Genomic DNA, 25,000 nt, shown 5'->3' on the forward strand with positions numbered 1-25,000 from the left:
AAAAAAAAAAAAAAAAAAAAAAAAAAAAGGCTAAGTGTATATATTTCAAATAATACTGATTATATACATAAATAATTTTAAAATAATTCAAGACACCGTTATTATTAAATCGATTAAATCAAATTATTAAATATGCGATAAAGCATAAAAATAAGTTTTTAATTTTCTTATAAGTTTATATTAATCTTTTTATTTATTATTATTTATACATGTAAGTAATTTTTCATTTATTTTTAAGGAACATAAGCGAATGAATTTAACTAAAACAAGGTTTAAAATAGAAATTTGAAATATTTTGTATAAAGAATAAAAATATAGAAGAAAATAAAATAAGATAAAATTAAATTTAAAAAAAGAAAAGATATGAGAATAAAATTAAAAAAAAAATAGAAGCAATATTTTTTTTTTTTTTTTTTTTTTTTTTTTTTTTTTTTTTTTTTTGTTTTTACAATTTTAAGGAAAAAAAAAAAAAAAATTGGGAAATTGTTTTAAAAATTAAATTTTAAAAAAAAAAAATTTTATTTTTTAAAAAAAAATTTTCCCTTTTTAAAAAAACCCAAAAATAAAATTTTTAAAAAAAAATTGGCATAAAAATTAAAAAATTATATACCCTATATAATAATTAAAAAAAAAAAAAAAAAAAAAAGCAACAAAAGATACATATGAAAGGAGAAATGCAATCAAAGAAAAATTGAATTTAAAATATATATATAAAAAAAAAGAAACAACAAAAAAAAAAAAAAGGAAAAAAAGTAATAAAATTAAAGTTAATACTATTAAAAAATATATATATATATATATAAAGAAAAACAATTTTTTTTTTTTTTTTTTTTTTTTTTTTTTGATGAAGATACAAAATAACTTTTTTATGTATAAAATTAAATTAATAAAAGATAATATAGTTATTTAAGATAAACTGTTAGAAAAGTACTAATATATACATATTCTTTCTTCCATTCTTTTATAATTTTTTTTTTTTCTTTTTTTTTTTTTTTTTTTGTTGTTTTATAAAATTGAACATTTGAAATATGATGAATAGCAATGGATTAATTAATGGGCACAAAATGAATACTGTGAATAATAGAAATAGTTTATATCATCATCATAATACAAATCAAAACAGTTTAAATGCAAATGGTATGAATCAAAATAATTTAAGTCAAAATAATTTTAATCAGAATAATATTAGTCAAAATACTTTCACCCAAAATAGTATGAATCACGGTGTGGTAGGTCATACTAACATGAATCACAATATTGTGCAGAATAATTTAAATCATAATATGAGTAACTTGAATAATATGAATGTAAATAATATTAATATAAATAATATGAATATGAGTAATATGAATATGAGTAATATAAATATGAGTAATATAAATATGAATAATATAAATATGAATAGTATGAAAAATATTAACAATATGAATCTGAATAATGTTAATATTAACAACAATAATAATATTACAAATGATCACAGTAGCATTCCAAATAATAATCATTCCAATAATTTATCTAGTGTTCGTATTGGTTCAAATGAAGATGATGAGAAAAAAAAAGTGTACCAGTTAGTATTTGATTTATGTTTCTCTGAAAAGAGAGAAAATGCTTTACTTGAACTATCAAGGAAGAGAGAAACATATCAAGATATTGCCCCTGTTTTATGGAATTCTTTTGGTACCATAACAACATTGTTACAAGAAATTGTTTCCATTTATCCACAATTATCCCCTCCACTACTAACTACATCTTCATCAAATAGAGTGTGTAATTCTTTAGCTTTATTACAATGTGTAGCATCCCATCCAGAAACAAAACAGCATTTCTTAAATGCCCATATTCCTTTGTTTTTATATCCTTTTCTTAATGCAGAATCAAAAAATAGGCCATTTGAATATTTGCGTTTAACATCATTAGGTGTTATAGGTGCATTAGTTAAAGTAGACAACCCAGATGTTATAAATTTTTTATTACAAACAGAAATTATTCCTTTATGTTTACGAATAATGGAAACTGGAAGTGAATTATCAAAAACTGTTGCCACTTTTATTGTTCAAAAAATCCTCATCGATGAATTAGGGTTAAATTATATTTGTGCTACCCCCGAACGATTTTATGCTGTATCTACTGTTTTATCTAACATGGTAAATTCATTAGTAGAAAATCCCTCATCAAGATTACTTAAACATATTGTTCGATGTTATTTAAGATTATCAGAAAATCCTCGTGCATTAGAAGCTCTAAAATATTGTTTACCAGAACCATTAAAACATGTTAATAAAGCTTTTATTCCTTGTTTAAAAGAAGATCCTTATACAAAAAAGTGGTTGTTACAATTGCTTTATAATATTAACAGTGAAGAAGAGAATATTTCTATTCCAAATAATATGAATATAAATATCATCAACAATAATTTACCACAAAGTAATTATAACAATTTAAATATGAATATAAATATGAATGATAACAATAATAATAATAACAATAATTCTTTTAAAGACAAAATAAATAACAATAATAATACGAATTCTAATAATAATAATGCTAATAACAAAGTTAATAATAATAATAATAATAAACATGTATCAAATATTTCAAATAATCTTAATATAAATAATAATTTAATGAATATTCATGATAATAATAACCAATAAAATTTTTTATATGTATATTTATATACATATAAAAGAGAAATATTTTTATTTATTATTTTTAACTTTTATGGGAAATTTATTCGTTTTGTTGTTATATATATATATATATATATATATATATATATATATATATATATATATATATATATATATATATATATATATGTATGTATATATATATATGTATGTATATATTTATGTATTTATTTTTTTCTAATTTTTTTCGTTTAATATTGTTACATTATAATTTTTTTTTTTTTTTCCCCTTATTTCTCTCCTTTTTTATAGTATTTTTAGAATGAGTAAATAAAGAACATTAAAATTATATTTAATGTCCTTTTAATTTTTTTTTTTTTTTTATTTTATATTTCTATTATTAATTTTAATTCTTATATTTTCATTTATTAATAAAAATGTATTCTTTTTTTTATATAAATTAAATTACCATACATTTGATTCATTTTTTTTTTTTTTTTTTTTCTTTTTTTGTATTTATATATATTAAAATAAATATAATTTGTACTATTTATTATAAAATGTGTTGTTTATTAATTCTTTTTGAAGTAAAATTTTTTTTATTTTTTAGAATGTTCTGTTTATTATATATTTTTGAAGTAAAAATTCTGAACTTTAGAAACAATATATACAGACATTTGTTATATTGATTTTATTTTAAAAAATTGTATTAAATATATAAATGAATTAATAATAATAAATAAAATAAAATCCAAATTTAGGATATTTTGTAGAAAATTCATTTAAATTAAGAAGAAAAAATTAAATGGCGTAATTATATATATATATACATTTATTTCTTTTCTATTCATTTCCTAATAAAGGTATTTAATATGGATGCAAAAAAAAAAAAAAATAAAATTGCTAATATTTTTTAACTTTCAACAATAAAGTGTTGTAGACCCATATATAATTTCTTTTTATTTATTTTTTTTTTTTTTAATAGTCTATTAATTTTAAAGAAAAAAAAAATCATTTATAAATATATATATATAGAGAGAGAGAGAGAGAAAGAGAGAATTTAATAATTATTCAAATATCTTAAAATTTAAAAGAAAAAATTAAGAGTATTTAAATTATAAGGATAAAACAAATTATAAAAATTTATTTATGATTACTATATATATGCATATTTCTAGATATATGATTCTAACAAAGTAAATACAATGCATAATAAAAAAAATATATATATATATATATGTAGTATTAATGTAGGTTATTTTTTTTTTTAATTCAATGTAATTCATTTATTTCAAATTTTGATAGAAGTAAGAACCTCTTCCATTATTGGGTCAATTTCTTTTTTACCTAAAGTTGCATCACATAATGCAAGTGCTGTTTCTATATCTAATACTTTTGAAACAAACAAAATTAAATGAAAGTCAGAACATTTAAAATTACCATTATTTCCTCTATCTAATTTCTTACTAGTAAAATATTCTTTTATATCATTAGCTGTCTGTAAATTAACTCTATTCTCCCTTGGAAAATGAAAATTTCTAAAAATAGATCGGACTACTTTAGGTGCAGATTCATTTACACGAACAATAAACCAATCCGTATCGAATTTATTTGTTTCTTTACCACTTTCTAGAATTTGTGGTAATAATTCATTTTTATTAGGATTTCTAAGATGTATATGAGATGGATCCATTTGATTTTCTTCAATAAAATTATCTCTTATTAATGCCATTCCTAAATCGGAAACCATAAATGCATTTGTTACAGGTTCATTACTCAATAAAGGATCAGGAGATATAGTACAAGTAATAAAATTAGATACACTATAATTAGTATAATGCATGTTTTTTTTCATATTAGCTAATTGCAACTTAGCTATATGTACGACTTCATCTGATGTTAAATACTCTTTTCTAGGTAAATGAGTAAAAATCCATCCAATTCTTTCTAAACCTAATCTTTCTGCAATTAAATCAACAGATTCTAAAAATTCATCAGGTAAAAACTTAACTTGATTGTTTTCATTGATTTGTGGAGGTTCATATATACATTCACATACTGCTCTTATCCCTAAATTATAATGAGAATCTTCTTTATAATACCCATACATCCATCCAGCTCTTTGTTCAATCATATTATTATTATAACACCAATAGTGGACAAAATCTTTAATTTCCTCCACATTCATTAATTCTAAATGATCAACGTGTCTATACTCCTGATGTTTTAATGTTATACTTAAAGGAATTTTTATAAATTTTCCTTTTGTTAAATAAATTGATTTATAAGTTAAATTTAATGGTAAGTCTGTTGTATTATATCCTCTTAATTTTAAAAAATAATCAAATGATTTAAAATTAGATTTTGATTCATTTTTATTATCTGATTTATCATCTTTATCTTTTCCTTTACTAACTACTTCTTTTTGTGCTTCTTTTTTTCTTATTTCATTATAATCAGAATTATCTTTTTCTTTATTTGATATATTTGCTCCATCTTTATTATTATTACTTTTTTTATTTGGCTTTATTTCACTTTTTAACAAGATCATACTTCCATTATGTATACTACATTCAGATAAAATAGAAAAATCATTATTTAAAAGTACATTTGGTTTTTCATCTAAATATAATTGCTGTTTTTCAGATGGTACATTTAAAATTTCTTCTATTTTCTTTTTTAAATCAATTAATTTTTTATTTTTATCTATTTCTAAGCGATACAATCCAATTTCACATTTTAATCTCACAATTATTTCAGTCATTGTATATTTAATTAAATTTTTTTTCCTTTTTCTTTTTTCTTCAATTTAAAAATAAAAATCTTAAAGTTCTAATTTAATCCATATGTACTTCAGTTCTACTGTGTAAAATTATTTACTTAAAAAATATTAGGAGAAAATATAATATATTAATATATATGCTTATGCATTCAAAACAGACTATAATTTTAATGCTTAAATTTAAAATATATAAATGAAATTTTTAATGAATAACATTTATAATTCTAATTTTTTTTTAAGATATTTTAAAAAAAGTAATATTATATTATTTATTTAATTTTTTTTAATTCTTTATAACATCAAATCAACATAAAAAAAGAAAGAAAAAAAAAATTTCATATTATATATATATATAAAATATTAATTCAATTTTTTTCTGCTTTATAGTTTTTTTTAATAAAACTATAACAAAACTTTTTGCATGAAATAATAATATTTAATTTAAGAATTTTTAAAAAATTTATTTTTTTTCCTTTTCTTTTATATTAGTTTTTTTCATTTTAGATCAGAAGTGTAGTTTTAAGGGTATTAATTTTTATATTAAAAAGAAATGAAAAAAGATAATAATATTAATCATGTGGAGAATTATAAAAAATTTTTATTGAAAATTATTTTAACAAAATAAAATTTTTTTTCCTTTTCCCTTGTACGAAAAATAGCATAACAAGAATAATCCATAAATATGAATAAATATTTTCTAAATATTTTTTATCATTTTTTTGGTTACATTAATGTTATACCTTATATATACTTTCTCATATATATAGTAGTTTATATATATATTTAATTATTTGAATGAAGAACTTTTTAAAGACATGCTAAATAATATGCTTAAATACATAAATAATTAACATGTTATAAATGTTTCAATAATTTCAAAAAAAAAAAAAAATATAAAAACTAATTTAACAAGAAATTTTTATAAATATTTTAAGTATGAATATTTTCAAAATTAAGATATTTTTCTTTTTATTTATTCATATATTATTACTTTAATAGTTTAATGAGATTTATAATAATATAATTTAATAATAGACTCAAAAGTAAAGAATGAAAATTATTTTATAACTTAGTTGATATTACTTTTTTAAAATAGTTAAAGTTTAAAGGAATAAAATAACTGTTCTACTTTAAATGGAAGAATTATGTATACATAGTATATAAAATTCACATATTTGCTCAAGAAAAATGCATAAATTGAATTTATAACTATTAATTTTTTTTTTTTTATAAGTTATTTTTGTTCACTTTTTCATTTCTTTTTTTTATCCATTAAATTTTATTTTTTTGTAATTTTATAAATACATTTTTTTTTCATTCATTAATTGGAAACAAATTTTATTGCTATATATATATATATATATATATATATAATTGTACTTTAAACGAATAAAATTCGAGTTCTATGACAATTTAAAATAAAACAGACATAATAAATAATACATCACCTTTAAAAAAGAAAAAGGTTAAATAATATTTATTTTTTAAAAGCATTACTTTTTCGTTGGATAATTTTTTTATTTTACCAGAAAAAAAAAAAAAAATTATAAAAGCTTACAATTTTTTTTTTTATAAAAAAATTATACAAAGAATACAGAAAAAATATTTATATTAACATTACTGTAAATTATATAAAAAAAAAATGAGAAATATAAGAAAATAGAAGGATATAGGTATAATAGTGAATAATCTTATAGTAAAATTTATAAGTATTGAAAAAGGAAAAAAATGATTTACATAGATTAATGCAAACAAAAAGTTCACTTCTGTTTATATTAATAAATATATTTTTTTCTATTTTTCCATATGAATATATATATATATATACACACATATCTTTAATGCCTTAATCTTCCTTCTCTTTTTTTTTTTTATTATAATATTTATAAATTTCAACTATCGTACAAATTTCTCATAAATTATATAAGGAAAAAAAATTGTGTGTTTTAATTTTTCATAAATTTAATATTGTTATATAAAAACATATAATTTAAACAAATATATATTTTTCTTTATGATAATATTTTTTTTTTTTTTTTCGAGCTTCGAAAATTGTAAAATTGTTATGATATGAGATAATAATCTTAGAACTTACTATTTTAGTTCACACACACTTCTTTTATGTTATTGTATAATATAGTAAGAAAATAAAAAAAAAATAAATATATTCATTTTTAAATTCATTTATAAATATGTTTATATATACATATATATATATATATAATTATATTAAAACATAAAAAAAAAAAAAATTCACACGTGCTTATTTTTTTTTTTTTTTTGTTCTTAATACTCTTTTGAATGATAAAATCTTTCTTTTCTTATTATACACATATATTCTTGTAAAATTTTTATTTGTATTTTGATTTTTACATATCATTGTCACTGACAACAATAAAGAGAATCTTTAATTTTTAATTTTTTTTTTTTTTTTTTTTTTTATTACCTTTTCTGTGGTTAGATAAAATTGTAATTCTCGTTTGTTTTGTAACAAATTGTAATAATATATAATATTCTATTTAAGTTTTATTATTATTATCTTTTATTTATAAAAAAAAAAAAAAAAATTAATATACATTTACATATATATACACTTTTTTGTTATAATTTTTAAGTAATTTTTCTATGTATATTAATATAAAATTGAGAAGCAAAACGAAATTAAAAAATAAAGAAATTAAATAAAATAATTTTATTAAAATTTGAGTACAGATTTAATAATTTTTTTTTTAAGATTTCTCATAGTTTTACGTATGTTTATTTTTTTTTTTTTAAATCAATAAATTTATAAAACAATCAAAAACAAAAATAATTTTTTTTTAATAATTTAAATTTTAAAATGTGCATTGTGAAATATAAATAAAATTTTAGCACCATAAAAAATACTTCATCATATAACGATACTAATAGCGGCAATTTATATTTTATATATATATAAGATTTAAAAAAAAAAAAAAAAAAAAAAAAAAAAAAAAAAAAAAAAAAAAAAAAAAAAAAAAAACAGCAGTTTAATATAGTTGAACATATTTATGTGTTTTTATATTTTTAATTTGTTTATGAATAAATTTAAATCATTATAAAAACACTGTTATGACAAATTGTGTTAGTTTTATTAATCCTCTTAATCCATTTTATTATTAATTATGCTTAATTAAAAAAATATAAACAAAAAAAAAAAAAGAAAATATATTCCTTTATATAAAAGGAAAAGTATTTTATTCTTGTTTTTAATATTGAATTATTTGATTTAGTTATCAATAATTTTTTTCTAGAAAAAAAGAGTAGAATATTTTTTTTTAATATCTTTCCTATTTTTTCTAAAATTTTGAAATATTAGATATTTAAAATTTATATAAAAGATATACTCTTTTTTTTTTTTTTTTTTTGAATGTTTTATTTATAAAAATTAAAATTTGAATATGTATTTAAATATTGCTTTTTTTATTTTTAATTGTTTTTTATATAAATAATTTCTTAATTATTCCACGGATATTGTTCTTTTTTTTTTTTTTTTTTTTTTTTTTTTTTATCTTTAATATTTGGTAACTTCACTTATGTATGCTGATTTGAATTTTTTTTTTTCTTTAATTCAAATTAGCTGAGAAATAAGAAAAAAAAGTAAGTTCTAAAATAATTTATATTTAACACATAAGACAATAAAATATTAATTTAAACAAGTAAATTACCAATAAATATAATTACATATATATATATATATGAACAGTTAATAAAACTTTATTTTATAGAATAGTAACATTTAATATATTTAATTCAATGATAAAAAAAAAAGACAAGGATAAGAATGTTTTTGAATGTATTGAAATGGATGAAATAAAAAATATACATCAAAAAGGATTTGAAGATAATTCAGAAGATGATAAATTAAATTTTAATGATTTAAGTCAATATTCACCAAGTCCCGTAAGTAAACATTCGCTATTAGAAGAAAATAAAATAGTAGATAATAAATTATTTGAAAGTTTAAACAATATAAATGATGATTTAAAAAATAGTGAAATAAATTGGTTTGATGATAATGAATTTGATAGTGAAAAATATAATACATTAAGTACAGAAGAAAAACTTTCAAATTTATTAACAGGAGAAAATTCTCCAACTTTATGGTGTAGTAATTATGTTAATGCAATAAATAAAAATAATAGAAATCTTATTAATAATTCGTATGATAAAAATTTATCAAATGTTATGAACTCAAACTATAAACATATAATAAATAATAATGATAATTCAATCGATAATAATATAATAAATGTAAATAATTTAAATGATGACAATTTAATAAATGTAAATAATTTAAATGATGACAATTTAATAAATAAAAATAATCAGAGTGATAACAATATAATAAATGTAAATAATTTAAATGATGATAATATAATAAATAAAAATAATCAGAGTGATAACAATATAATAAATGTAAATAATTTAAATGATGACAATTTAATAAATAAAAATATTAAGAGTGATAACAATATAATAAATATAAATAATTTAAATGATGATAATATAATAAATAAAAATAATCAGAGTGATAACAATATAATAAATATAAATAATTTAAATGATGACAATTTAATAAATAAAAATAATCAGAGTGATAACAATATAATAAATAAAAATAATCAGAGTGATAACAATATAATAAATAAAAATAATCAGGGTGATAACAATATAATAAATGTAAATAATTTAAATGATGATAATATAATAAATAAAAATAATCAGAGTGATAACAATATAATAAATAAAAATAAACTAAATGATAGTAACTTATTAAATAGAAGTAATAGTAAAGATAGTAATCATAATGATGATTATGAAAATTTGAAAAATAAAGAAAAAGATTATAATATAGACAAAATTCATAATGAAGAAGAAATAAGAAGATATGAAATCAAGGAAGAAGAAGAAAATAATATAGAAGTAAAAGAAAAGAGTGTTAATAACAAAACTCATGTCTATTTTAATAAAAATTATGACATAAAAAAAAAAGTACTTAATAAAAGTAAATCATTACAAGAATACCTCAATATCTTCCCCAAAGTAGAAAACACTTACTGTAAAAATAGTAATTCTCTAATAGAATGCTTATCAGAAATAAGTGATAGAAATAAGAAAATATTACATAATAAATTAAAACCATATCGTTATTTTGATTATCAAAGAGAAAAAGAAAATCGTAACAAAATTATAAAAGAAAAAAATATATATAATAATTTTAAACATGAAAAAAATTCCTCATTTGAAAAGAGAGAAACATCGATAAAAAAAAGTTATGGAGAAAATAAATTTAATGAAACTAATTTAGATCAAATAGAAGGAAATGAAATACAAGAAGAAAAAAAATTATATAATAATAAGAAAGAATTAAAAAAGGATCTTAACATAAAAAATAAAGGAATAAATTATAAGAATGAATTTTCATCTAAAAATGAAATATATAAAAATTATAATGAATTAAATAATAGCAATAAATATTGTTCAAAAAAAAAAGGTTCTATCAATTATAACTATTATGATAATAGAAAAAAAAAATTAGGTTCCGACGAATTTTGTTTTAATAATATAAAAAGAGACTATAGTTTATCAGATAAAGAAGTATATAATGAAGCAAATATGAGTAATATGAAAAAAATTATTAACAAGATAGAAGAGTCAGTTGAGAAAAAAAAAATTAAAAAACAGTTGATTAGTGACTACGAAAATATATTTAATAAAAAAAAAGGTTTAAATGATGGTACAAACGAAGAGAAAGAACATTCCATTACTCCCTTGAATAATTTTATTACATTATCTTCTAAAATGCATCATATAGACAAACATAAATTAAGGAGATCTATTCTTTATAATTCTCTTAAAAGAAATAACACTTATAATTACACATATAAAAATATATCTTCATTAGGTAATTATAATAATTTAGAACTGTTTTTTAAAAAAAAAGTTTATAGTAGTAGTGATTTATACAACATAAAATTTCCCATAAGAAAATGTTTAAAAACCTTTAAAAGTTTTAATAGAATGCTTTCTAAAAATAAAAAATATTTTTTGTCTGAAAAAAAAAATAGAAAAAGAAATTCGTTTGATGTATATAAGGATAGTTGTAGTGACAATTCCAGCGAAGAAATATATGAAGAGAAAAAAGAAAGTATTTATAAAATTAATAAAAAAAAATCAAATAAAGTAAATTCTGAAATTTTAGATGAAATGAGTAGAAAAGGTTTTAACCAAATGTATAAAAAAACATTAAATATAAATCACAAACAGATTTCGGGAGAATATGAATTTAATGATAAAAGTGAAAATTTTTATGATAATCTTGATGTAATTAATAATAATAATCAAAAATTTTACCATAAGATTCCATACATATCTAAAACAGAAATTAAAAAAAATCTAGAAAACAATGAAGTTCTAGATTATAAGGATGAAATAAGAGACTATATAATTAGTAAAAGAAATACTAAAGAAAATAATAATGATAATAGTAATGTTGATAATGCTTTGATAAATAGTATAAATGAAGATAAAAATTATGTATCTTGCATAAATAAGCAGACAAGTATGAGTAAGAATAATATGAAGAGCATAAATGAATGTGTTTTAGAAGAAAAAGGAAAAGATACAAATAGAATATTAAATTATGATGAGAAAAGTAATGAAATAAAAATAAATAATGAAGAAGAATCAATGAAAGAAAGAAAAGTTGAATTGAAAAAAGAAATAATAAGTAAAAATATATATTACATGAAAAACGAAGAATATACAAATAGAGGACAAAATGAAGTGACAGTAAAAAGGGAAAAAAACAGTGAGATGATCGTAGTGAAAAATGAAGAAAAAAAAATAGATAAAAATGATAATACTATTAATGAAGAAAAAGAAATTAATAATGAAACTGAAGAAGGAAAAAGTGAAGAAAAAAAAAAAGAAGAGAGTAATACTACTCCAAATGTGAACAAATTAAAAAGAAGAATAATTGATTGTAAAAATGATAAATTAAAATGGGGAACCACTCAAGTTATTATTGATATTGATGATACAATAAGATCAAGTGGTGGATATAAATTATTTAATTATTCTTTAGGTGGAGTAGATGCACAGTATCAAAGAGGAGAAACATATCCAGGATCTTTTCAATTTATCTTTGAATTGGCTATGAATAAATTATCAGCTGAATCTAAACCACTTTTATTATCCGTTTTAACAGCTAGAATTCCACAAGTACCCATAACAGAAGATTCATATTTAAATAAAAAATTTAACGAAGTAGCTGAAAGGAGAGGAATAAAAAATTGGGGTATCGATTGTGAAAATAAAACTTTATATTCAACTTTAAAAGAATGGGTATGGAATGAAACAAGAGGAGAAAAAAAATTTTTTAATTTCAAACAACTACATAAATATGTAATTCAACAGAATTCGGTTGTTAGATATATATGGATTGGTGATACAGGAGATATGGATAAACAAGCAGGAGAAATGATGATCAAAACATTTCCTCAAAGAATTAAAGCTGTTTTTTTACATCATGTAAAAGGAAAGGATGATAATACTTTATTACCAAGTGATTATTTTATTAAATCAGTCCCCATTTTTTTTTTTAGAACTTATATAGGAGCGGCAACTAAAGCTCATGCATATAATTTAATCGACAAAAAGGGATTAACAAGGGTTTTAGTTCAAGCTGTTTTAGATTTAGAAAAAAGTAAAGTTCCTGCAGATTCATCTAAATGGGAAGACTTAGTAAAAGATATTATTTTAAGTAATGCTGTAGACGAATTAGATAAATATAATGCTGAAACAGTTAATAGGACTAAAAAAATCATAGCACAAAAGATGAAAGAAATTTCAGAGAGAAAACTACAATTTATCAGTTAAAAATATATATACATATATATTTTTTTTTGTTTTTTTTTTTTTTTTTTTTTTTTCTTTAAAAAAAGCTATTAATTGCTTTACTATAGAATTTTTTTTAAAAAGAAAAAAAAAAAAAAAAAAAATAAATTATTTAGAATAATTGTATAATATCTTCTTCATAGAATAAAATATTTTTTTATTAAAGATATCTTGAAAAATTAAAATCATTTATTATTTACATATATATATTTTATCAAATAAATGTCTAATTATATCAAATATTTTTTTTAATACGAAAAAATACTTTTATTATTTTAAATTACAAATATATATATATATATATATATAAGTTTATATAACCTGTAAGAATGCTATTTTTTTCATGTATTTTGCTAATAATATTGCATTCCTTTTCATTATATTTTATTTTACTTTTGTTTATTTTCTTCAAAGTCATATTAGTGTTATTTTAATTTAGTTTTGCTCTAATTTCGTTTTTTCTTTTTTTTTTTTTTTTTTTTTTTTTTGCGGACTTTTTTATATAATTCAAAATATACAGAATAATTTTTTTTTTTTTTGTTAGATTGTTTTAATAATGTTTTGAAAATTTTTTTTTTTTTTTTTTTTTCATAATTACTAATTTATATTTTTTTATCCTTTTTTTTTTCTCATTTTTTGTATTTATGTATTTTTTTTTTTTTAAAAAATACAATTATAGGACACTATTTTTATATATATAAAATATTTGATTATTTATTTATTCTTACATTTTATTTTATTTTTTTTTTTTTTTAAATAGAAAAAACTATAGATAAATTAATGAAAAATATACATATATATAAATTTTAAATAGTTTTATAAGAATCTCATCTATAGTTTTTACTTTTTATATATTCATTATTTTATTTTATTTTTATTTTACTTTTATTTTTATTTTATTTTCATTTTATTTTTTTATATATTGTTAAAATTTTAAATGAAGTTTAAATAGATCTTTTAATTTTAATTTATTAAAATTTTTTTAAGTTACATTCAAATTTTTTTATCGTTCAAAAGTCTATAAAAAAAAAAAAAAAAAATTATTTTTTAGTTACGTCAAATAATAAAATAAATAAAAGGAAATTATAAATTTTATCTTTCGATGGGTGAATAAATTAAGTTTATAAAATAACAAAAACTTTAAAACTTACATTTTCAGTATGCATATTATATGTTAAAAAAGTTTATAAAAAAAAATGATGGAATATGTTTCAAAATCAGATAATGCATATATTTTAATAAAAATGTAAGAAAATACATGAAATACACCATATCGCCTTTATTTTATTTCATTTATTTGTTTTATTTTTTATTTTATTTATTTATTTATTTTTTTTTTTTTTGTAGTTGTAATTTATTAGATTTAAATGCTATAAATCATGTAAAAGCTGCTATTAAAAATATTATTTTAGAATTGTTTGGTTTATCAATGTTGTTAAAAGCTAAATATACAATATTGAAGATAATAGATAATAACATGTTTTTTATTTTACAAACAGAAGTAAGGTAATATTTATAAATGAAATAGTTACAAAAAAAAAAAAAAAAAAGAAATATATAGATTGTTTTATTTCTTTATTTTCTGATATATATATATATATATTTTTTTTCTTTTTAACATTATTAGGTTTTTGAGTTTATTTTTATATGTTATACAACCAAATAATACCAAAAAATATGAATTTAATTTGAAAGTTCTTAAAATATCTAACTTTTTGTCTAATTTAACATATTTATCAAACAATATTTTAAAAATCGAAAATCATTAAACCTCACATTTTTTTTTTTTTTTTTTTATTGTAATCCAAAATTTATAAACTTTTTATATATTTAAATCATATAGATTTTACAAATATTTGCATTAAACAAATAAATTTAGAAAAAATTAAAAACATTTAAATATATAAATATTTTTTTTTTTTATGGGAATATATCTTAAACATATTAAAAATCGAAAGAAAATACGAAAAAGAGAAAATAAAGAGAAAAAAATAAATTGAAAGAATATAAGTTCTCACTTACATGAGTTTCTTTTATAATAGTACTTTAGATGGATTAAAGTACTAATATGAATTCTATTATTATTTGCAGACTTTTTTAAAATATAATTAAAGTAAACATTTATCATTAAATTAATTAATTTAACATTTGATATACATATACAAGTAAAGGAAACCTTTTTGTTTATTATAAATATTTCAGCAAATTTATATCTTTCATCTCCATATGTAATAATGTCTTTTTTTAAAAAGTATATTAATGTTAACATCTTTAAATTTATTTACTTCCTATATTCACTTATTAATAGGTTCTTCCTTTTCATTATCAGAACTGATTGTCTTTAATTTTATAAACTCTATTAAAACAACTATCAGATTTAGCTACATAATTTGATAGGTATATCAAATCAACATAATAATCACCTCTTGGATAAATTTTACATAATTTATTCTAATGATAATTTATAATAAATGTAGTAACAGTATTCGATTATCATATGTTACTGTTAAAATTTCATCTAGTTATTTTACGAATGGGATTTTGTATAATATTTACTCTTTAATACTTTTTTTAACTAGATCACCATTTTAATACATGTAAAAATAACATTCAAATAATATATTTATTAAAACTATTGATAGTAATGAAAATTCTTCTCTATAAATATTATTATCTTCTTTTTTCATTATATTATACAAATCTCTAATATGTTACTTTAATTCACACACATTTTTATTAAGAACATCATAATCAAAACAAAAATTTCCATTATCAATATATTCTCCATCTTTATCCTTCCCATCTTTAATTTATCAAACAAATTTATATGGGCATATATATTCATTGGTATCACCTGACTTAACTGTTAAAATAAATCTAATTTTTTTTGACATTATTTGTCTTACATGTTTTTTCAATAAATATGATTTAATATTTACACTTAAAAAAAATTATAGTATTATATATTTTCTTTTAAATATACTATATTTATTGTTATTAAGTTTAGAAAAGCATCTTTTATTCTATGAATATGTTACAAATGTTCTATTTATGATTAAAACAAAAAGATATATTTTTTCACAAAAATGAAAACAAAAGTAACATATCAAAAAGAAAATGTAAACAAAGTTAAAAATAAGAAAAAAAAATGAATAAATAGAGATTAAATTTAAAATAAATAAATTTTTGCTTCTATGTATATATATATATATCTTTTATCAATTTTTTGAAATTTTCAAATGTACACTTTTTGTATTTTCTGAAACTTACATATTAATATTAAAAATTTCTAATTTTTAACCAAATTTTATATATTATATAAAAAATGTTATTTTATTACCATTACTTATGCTTCAAAAAAAAAATAAGGTGAAATTAAAATTAAAACTTTAGAATTACATATTAAAGAAATTTTACCAATAATATTTTTATTATAAATCTAATTTATATAATATTGAAACATAATTGTAAAACATAAATTTTGAATGGAAAAAAAAATTTTTTTTTTATCTACAAAATAATTTATATTTTAAAATTAAGTATACAAATAAAATATCTTCTATATATTCATGTTGTATTTTTCTTGTATATTCTTTTATGTAAAACAGTAGAAAATAATATTTTAAATATATATATATATATATATATATATATTTTTTTTTTTTTTTTTTTTTTTTTTTTTTATACATGTGCATTTACATATTTTTCAATGAGAAAAAAAAAAAAAAAAGTATTAATTAAAAAACAATAATTTTAACAAAGGAATAAATTTTATTTTAAAAGTATTTCAATTATCATGCATGCTTCTAATAAAATTTTATTTTATAAAAATAAAAAAATAAATATTTAATATCGCAGATTTTTTCATAAAAGAAAATACACATACGATTAAGAAATTTTTAAAATAGATTAAATTAAATTTTTTCATAATGTAAAAACATAATTAAAAAAAAAAAAATACAGAATTATCACTTTTAATATTTTTTTTGCTTTAATTATTGTCTAAATTGTATTTTTTCTTTTTTTCTTTTTTTTTACAATGGAAAAAATGAATTTTAAAATTTGCGTGAAACATCTAAGACATTTTTTTTTTTTTTTTTTCTGTCCATTAGCAAAATTCTCTATTAAATAGTTGCAAAGAATTTTTTTTTTTTTTTTTTTTATTAAAGAAAATTAAAATAATTAAATGAAGCATAAGAGAATTTTTAAATTTAAAAAAAATTAAAAAATAATAAAATATATATTAATAATAACTTAAAAAATAAACTATGGAATTAATAATAAAAGTATATGGAGATAATAATAATAAAAATATATGGAGATAATAATAATAATAATAAAAATATATAATATCAATAATAATCATACATCTAATGTATAATAATATATATTTTAACATTATGAATATAAATAATACAGACATTTTATTTTTAACTAAAAAATGGATTATAAAAGATATACAATTTTTAATAATTGATTAATGCTATAGTGATTTTTATAATTATCAAAAAAAAAAAAAAAAAAAAAAAAAGTTAATAATTATCTAAATATTTTATTAATAAATTTTAAATTATAATGTTTTTAAATAATCTTTATTAATACTTTTATTACTTGTTTTATGGAAAAAAAAATAAGAACATAAACCACAATAATTAATTGTTTTTGAATAGAATTAATACAATAAAATCTAAAAAATATATTATATATATATATAATTAATTTTAAAAAAATAAAAAATTTCTACTGTAACTAGTTTGATATAGTTATAAGTTTAATAAAAAAAACATTTTTAAACGATACATTTTTTTTTATTTTTGATAAGAATATATAAGTATACATATTTTCTAATTTCTCCATTTGTTGAAATAAAATGTTTGATATAGCATTATTTAAAGATATAGAAAATAAAGGTTTAGAAAATAGTAGATTTATTCATCTGGAAGAGAATAAAAAAATAAATTATAAAGAAAAAGAAGAATTATTAGAATTAACAAAAGAGTTACCTAAATTATACCAAAGAAATGGAAATGAAGTAATATCAAAATTAATAACTAATTATATTGAAAGATATCCAAAATCAATAGAAGGTTATGAATGTTTTAGTAAATTTTATTTGAAGATAAAAAATTATAAATCAGCATTAAATTTAATATATGCAGCATTATATATTGATAAGGAAAATAGAATATTAATCAACTTATTAAAAAAATGTGAAGAAAACATAATTTCAAAAGCATGTAAAATACCCATAAAATATAAAAGTTGGATATGCTATGATGAAAGTAGATTATATAAAGAAGAAAAATATAATAACAATAATAATTTTACAAACGAATATTTATATAGTAAGAAATTGCAAATTATCAAACATGGACAATATTATGTAGCTTTAGCTAAAAAGAATTTAATACCAGGAGAAGTTATATTTCAAACGAAACCATTTATATTAACACAGTATGTTTTATCTGAAAATTTTACATATTCTACTTGTTATCACTGTTTAAAGGAAAGAAATATTGCTCATAAAAGTTATTCTTGTCCTATTAATCCACATTCGTGCCCATTTATTTTTTGCAATTGGAAGTGTCTTATTAATAATATAAATATTCATAAAATAGAATGTAGCATTTTACCAATAATATCTGCAGCAGCTAAAGAATCAAATTTAATGTATTACACTGTTCTTCATATTTTTCGCTTATTAATAAAAGCAAAAATAGATAAAGAATATAAAGATAAAGAACACAGTATATTAAATGATATATTTAGTGTAGAATCCTATTATGATTCAGTTAAAGAAAGTCAAAAAGAAGTATTTGAATCATTTAATACGTTAGCAAATAGAATAATATTAGAATTTCATCCATCTTTTTATTTACATTTAAAACAAAAAGAACTAGTAGAACTAATGTTAATTTTGTGGCAGTACTCTCCTTTTATTAAATATTATTCTCCATCTTCAATAATTCAACAAGCAAATCCTGAAACTACATTTGGATTAGCTTACTGTCCATTATTAGCCAAATTACATCACAGTTGTGTTCCTACATGCAGTTTTTATTATGATGAAAATGGTAATCTAACTATTAGATCTTTATATAATATACCGGAAGGAGGGAAATTATGCATAAGTATTTTATCAGATCAGTATTTACCTCTTAAAATAAGAAAAAATTTTAAAGGAATGCCAAGAGTTTTTGGTTGTGGTTGTAGTAGATGTTCAGACCCAACTGAAAACAATTTGCATTTAAGAAGTATGAAATGCCCCAGATGTATAGTAGGATATATATATCCTATTAAAACAGAAGCATTAATTGAAGCGTTAAAATTATATAGATTTGATAAACAAAAAGAAAAAAAACAAAAAAAAAATATTTCTTTGAAAAATAGTCAAATTTCAAACGAAGAAACGGACTTATTAAAAGAAATAAATATAGAAAATCATAATGAAAATGAAATCGAAAATGAAAAAAAAAAAAAAAAAAAAGTTAATTCAAAAATGGATACTTCATTATATTACAATACTGATATATTTAATGAAAAAGAAAAAAATATACTAAAAAAATTAGAGAAAGAAATTGAAAGGTGGTTATGTTCTAATTGTGGTAAACTATCTTTTTCAGGGAATAAAAGATGCATAAAATTAGAAAATAGAGCTTATTTATTATATAATGAAGCAGAAAAAAATTACATAAACGGAAATATAATTCTTGCAAGAAAGCAACTTTTACTTTTATACAAAGAATTTTGTTATTTATTACATCCAAATCACTATATTATATTTAATACTAATGTTTTATTAGCAGGATTACTAAGATATGAACCTAATAAACAATTGTTTGATTCTTTAATTTATTTAAGAAAAGCAATCATAGCAGCAGAAGAAGTTCTTCCGGTTTGTTCATTAGAAAAAGTACACCTATATTTACATCTCTCTGAATATACTTACAGCTGTTCTAATTTATATAAATTATACAATAAAGGCTCAGGTATTTCATCTACATATGTTATAGATCCTTTGTATACCGCTATATGGAATTCATGTGTAATTACAGGCTATAATTCTACACTAACTGTTGTATTAATGCAACGGCTCAGAAATTTTGCGGTTTCATTGAATATTTTTACGCCTTACAAAGATATAGAATTTCACATAAATAGAAAGGAAGAGTTCTGTGATTTTTATTATAAAGTGACGCAAAAAAAAAATGATCCATTTAAGAATATAAAAAAAGTAGTTGACGAAGATTATTTTTATCCCATTTATATGGCTTCTCAGTGTTTTGACTTAGATTTAGAAAAAAATAAATATTATATGAATATTTTCAAAAGTTTTAGAAAAATTCAATATTTCGGAAATGGGCTAACTGCATTATGTTTAGCCGCTAGCTGTGGTAATGTAAACTTAGTTAAAGCATTATTAAAATTAAATTATTCTATCTTTTTTAAAAATGAACTAAATATGAATGTTCTTTTATATATGGCTAGCTCTTTTTTGCCAGATGAACAAATAAGTTATCATTCGAATTATTATTACACTCTTCTAAAAGAAATAGAATTTCAGAATGTCAATTTCGATAATTTTGAAAAGGATTATTATAATTCTCTTAATATTTTTTCAACAAAAAAAACAACATTGTTATTAAAAAATGGAGACAATTATATGGATTCTTATAATCAAAAAAATTATATGGAGAAAACATTTCATTTTGACATAGTGTTGGATGAAGAATTTATATATGGTGAAAAAAGTAAAGAATTAGATACTAATCAAGCAACTATTCTAATAATGTTTTTAAGACATTTAGATGAATTACAGTTAAAAAAAAAAAAAAAATATAAGCAGCAAATGGATATGAAAAAAAGAACGAACTTTTCTGAAAATCAATCAGTTTTTAAAGAAAATAGTCATATTGATAATAAGCATAGCCACCTTATGAAAACCTTAAGAAAAACAGGAAATTCTATGAAAACATCATCAGAAAACAGTGAAAATGAGAAAATGATGAACCATGAAATTATAAATAAAAATGAAAATTTCAGTAGTAATCAATTAAATAATGTCAATTTAGATAACAGTTCATTCATTGATGATTCAAGATATGTAAATTTAGATGATATTAACATAACTGACAAAGATTCAATTGATAATAATATTATTAGTAAAAAATTAATTGATACCAATTTAAATGATGATAAGAATTATTCTGATTCTGATAAAGATACTTATAATAGTAGTTTTGATTCAAGAAATTCAGAAGATATATTAAATAATAAAGTTAATAATTACTTTGCTCAAAAATTATTAACAAAGTCTGTTTCACATAAATTATTAGGTTTAAATAATTCCTTGCATTATGCATGTGCAAGAGGAAAAAGAGAACTAGCTAAACAGTTAATAATAAGTGGGTTATCTGTAATGTTGTTAAATGATGAAGGAAGTACACCTTTGCATATAGCTTCTTTTAATGGACACAACGAAATAGTTAAAACTTTAATTAAATATAAAAGTGATGTAAATTCTATAACATCTCATGGTGAAACTTCTCTAATGTTAGCTACTTATGGTTTACATTATGAAGTAATTAAAACTTTGGTTGAAAATGGTGCAAAAATAATTATAAAAAATAATCACAATGTTACAATATTACATTGCTTAGTATATGGATTATTAAGAACGCACACAATTTATTATAAAAACAAGTCATGTAAAGATGATATTTCTTCTCTTGCTATACAGGGTTTTAATGAATTAAATTCTTCTAAATATTATACACAAGGTCCAACATATTTAAATATAAATTTTCTTACAGAACATATTCCTATAATAGAACAATTATCGCATGATTTTTTTCTTCTTCCTTTTAAATTATTACATAGAATAAAAAAAGCAATAATTATTTTAAAATACTTAATGGCACATTGTCCTATATATTTATATGAAGTGAAGAATTCAAACGGATATAATCCTTATGAATTGTTAAAAGCAATTTGGAAAAAATTATCTGAAAAAAGAGTTGAAATTTTAAGTGTTTCAGATTTAAGAATTTCATCATTTAGTGAAAAACAAAAAAATGTTGTATTTCAAGCATGGTCACTTATAACTTCTCTAGTTAATATGATTTTATCAATTCTGCAGCCGGATAGATCTATTTTAACTTCCATTTATAAAAAGTTTATCCACTTAGATGAAAATAGTAAATATTCTTCAAATGAGTTTGAGTTAGAACAAAAAGTAAAAAATGAACAAAACAAAACAAATTCAAAAGAAAATACAAATATTTTAGAAAAAAATACAAATATTTCAAAAGAAAATACAAATATTTCAAAAGAAAATACAAATATTTCAAAAGAAAATGCAACTATTTCAAAAGAAAATGCAACTATTTCAAAAGAAAATACAAATGTTTTGAAGAAAAATACAAATATTTTAAAAAAAAATACAAATATTTTAAAAAAAAATACAAGTGTTTTAAAGGAAAATACAAATATTTCAAAGGAAAATACAAATATTTCAAAGGAAAATACAAATAATTCAAAAGAAAATGCAACTATTTCAAAAGAAAATACAAATAACACAAAAGAAAATACAAATGTATCAAAAGAAAATGCAAATAATTCAAAAGAAAATACAAATGTTTCAAAAAAAGTATTTTCGTTAAAAAAGGCATTATTTAAAATAAAACCACCAATGCCAAAACAAAAGTAAATATTTATAAAATTTTTTAGTATTTTTTTTAGTTTTTATATTTTAATTCCTTTTTAAGATCTTGTCTTTGTTTTTCCATTATTAATTTTTTAATAAATGTTTCATATTTTTTTTTTTGCATAATTATATTGTTTACCGTACATTTTTTTTTTTTTTTTTTTTTGAAGAAATCGCAATATTTTAATTTGTTAAAGAAACAACATGAAAATATATATAAAAAATATATAACTTAAAATATTATATTTTGAATTATTTCATAAAATTGAATTAAACCTTAATTTAAAATAGACAATGTGTATATATATTGATATTTAAAAAAAAAAAAATTTCCATCCCAAAATACAGATGATCATATATATATATATATTATATAAAATTAAAATATCTATATCTATATTTATTTAATTTTTTTAAAAGTGTGAAAAGGAATATTAAACCTTCTATTATTTATCCTTCTAAATATAAGTACATAAAAATCTATTGTCTATTTTATCAAAAAATAAATATTCATGTGAACAACTTGAATGATTGTTATATATATTTTTTCATTAATGAAAATCATAAGATTTTACTTATTTATTTACTTTTTTTTAAAAAAAAATTACATTCAAATTCATTATTTTATTTTTAATTGCCTAAATTTTTAAATTAAAAAAAAAAAAAAAAGGTTTTTTAATTATATAAGTTTTTTAAATATATTTTTTATTACTATTAAAAAAAAAAAAAAAAAAAAAATTTATTTTAATAAACAAAAAAATAATTTCTTGCTTCAATGATTTTTTTTTTATTTTCTTTTTAAAATAAATTATTATTTTATTTTATCTTTTTTTCTTTTTCTTCTATTTCTGTAACTCTTGTTAAGATATCTTCTGTTTGTCCACTAGTAATAAAATGAATAAACATTTTAGCCATTAAGACGAACCAATAAGCGTTCATTAACAAAATTACTAGTAAAAGAAAAATTAACCAAATGCGTGTTTCTACATTTAGTAATGAACTAAAAATATGAAAATTTCTATGAATAGCCAAAATACATCTTTTGGCAAAAATATATAATCTTAAAAAACCCCAACTTGTGAATAAAATACAAAAAGAAGTGACAGTAATAAATTTATATCTTGTATCAACAAAAACACGGCAACTGAAAAAAAAAAAAAAAAAAAAAAAAAAATTGTATATAATAAATATGTAAATGTAAAATTTTAATTTATTATTATGTCATATATAATATTCCTTAATATTATTATCATTATTTAAATTAAAATTGTTATTATTAATGATTTTTTTTTTTTTTTTTTTTTTCCATACGCTGAAGAAAAAATTTCACATATATCATGACATAACATAATAATTGCTCCAACCCTTATAAAATTTTGGCTATATGAAAAATATACTAGTATGATAGCACATAAATGTTGTAAAAGGTTTTCATAAAAATCTGGTAATTTTTCTGAAATCAATATAGAATAAACAGAAGTCAATAAGTAACCACCATTTAAAAAATAGTATAAATGAATTAAATTTGATGTTTTTTGATTAGGATAATCTAAAAAAAAAAGGAAAGTATAAAATAACATTCACTGAAGAAAAGAAAAATGAAAGAAATATATTAGAAATTATCTTTTTTTTTTTTAATTATAAAATTCTTATTTTTTTTTTTTTTAATTCAAACCTACAAAATAATCACTTAATTTCCCTTTTCCTCCTAATTCTGACGGAAAATATGTTTGATTTCTTAAAGCAACAAAACCAAATGCACTAATTAAAGAAAAATAAAATAAGTTAAAAAACATAATGTTAAATCTCTGTATTTTTATTTTTCTTATTCTTTGACTCCATTTTCTGTATAAAAAAAAAAATATATATATATATATATACATATATATATTTGTAACAAATAACAATTGAATTATACAAAAAATATTAATAAAAAAAAAAAAAAAATTTTTTAAAATGATA

The 25,000-nt window shown here is 18.1% G+C and overlaps 6 protein-coding genes and 1 pseudogene across 7 annotated transcripts in view; 4 read left to right on the forward strand and 3 right to left on the reverse strand.

Annotated features, from left to right (window-relative positions):
* Positions 1–1,028: 1,028 nt before the first annotated feature.
* CAF40 (cell differentiation protein, putative) lies at positions 1,029–2,654 on the forward strand (the record flags this gene model as incomplete). The annotated part of the gene is made up of 1 exon (XM_028674283.1): positions 1,029–2,654. One exon carries the CDS (start codon positions 1,029–1,031, stop codon positions 2,652–2,654), a length of 1,626 nt encoding a protein of 541 aa, XP_028530652.1.
* A 1,267-nt stretch (positions 2,655–3,921) lies between these two features.
* On the reverse strand, positions 3,922–5,394 carry PGAL8A_00028800 (nuclear protein localization protein 4, putative; the record flags this gene model as incomplete). Its single annotated transcript, XM_028674284.1, has 1 exon — positions 3,922–5,394. One exon carries the CDS (start codon positions 5,392–5,394, stop codon positions 3,922–3,924), a length of 1,473 nt encoding a protein of 490 aa, XP_028530653.1.
* A 3,792-nt stretch (positions 5,395–9,186) lies between these two features.
* PGAL8A_00028900 (conserved Plasmodium protein, unknown function) lies at positions 9,187–13,314 on the forward strand (the record flags this gene model as incomplete). Its single annotated transcript, XM_028674285.1, has 1 exon — positions 9,187–13,314. One exon carries the CDS (start codon positions 9,187–9,189, stop codon positions 13,312–13,314), a length of 4,128 nt encoding a protein of 1,375 aa, XP_028530654.1.
* Positions 13,315–14,528: 1,214 nt separating this feature from the next.
* PGAL8A_00029000 (conserved Plasmodium protein, unknown function) lies at positions 14,529–15,101 on the forward strand (the record flags this gene model as incomplete). Its single annotated transcript, XM_028674286.1, has 3 exons — positions 14,529–14,578; positions 14,680–14,838; positions 14,960–15,101. The coding sequence occupies 3 exons, from the start codon at positions 14,529–14,531 to the stop codon at positions 15,099–15,101; spliced, it is 351 nt and encodes a 116-aa protein (XP_028530655.1).
* Positions 15,102–15,346: 245 nt separating this feature from the next.
* P38 lies at positions 15,347–16,226 on the reverse strand (annotated as a pseudogene). The gene is given in 6 exon segments: positions 15,347–15,610; positions 15,613–15,783; positions 15,801–16,043; positions 16,047–16,052; positions 16,055–16,147; positions 16,149–16,226. Coding segments are annotated over 6 exon segments (855 nt in total).
* Positions 16,227–18,202: 1,976 nt separating this feature from the next.
* PGAL8A_00029200 (SET domain protein, putative) lies at positions 18,203–23,041 on the forward strand (the record flags this gene model as incomplete). Its single annotated transcript, XM_028674288.1, has 1 exon — positions 18,203–23,041. The coding sequence occupies one exon, from the start codon at positions 18,203–18,205 to the stop codon at positions 23,039–23,041; it is 4,839 nt and encodes a 1,612-aa protein (XP_028530656.1).
* Positions 23,042–23,854: 813 nt separating this feature from the next.
* Positions 23,855–25,000, reverse strand: part of PGAL8A_00029300 (longevity-assurance (LAG1) protein, putative) — a gene marked incomplete at both ends in the record, with an annotated part of 2,090 nt that continues 944 nt past the window's right edge. The window contains 3 exons of the mRNA XM_028674289.1: positions 23,855–24,182; positions 24,350–24,587; positions 24,714–24,883. Of these exons, the coding sequence (XP_028530657.1) occupies positions 23,855–24,182; positions 24,350–24,587; positions 24,714–24,883 (736 nt within the window). The remainder of the gene's footprint in view (positions 24,183–24,349; positions 24,588–24,713; positions 24,884–25,000) is intronic.

The sequence above is a fragment of the Plasmodium gallinaceum genome, assembly GCF_900005855.1.
Source record: "Plasmodium gallinaceum strain 8A genome assembly, contig: PGAL8A_v1_21, whole genome shotgun sequence".
NCBI classification, from domain to species: Eukaryota; Apicomplexa; class Aconoidasida; order Haemosporida; family Plasmodiidae; genus Plasmodium; species Plasmodium gallinaceum.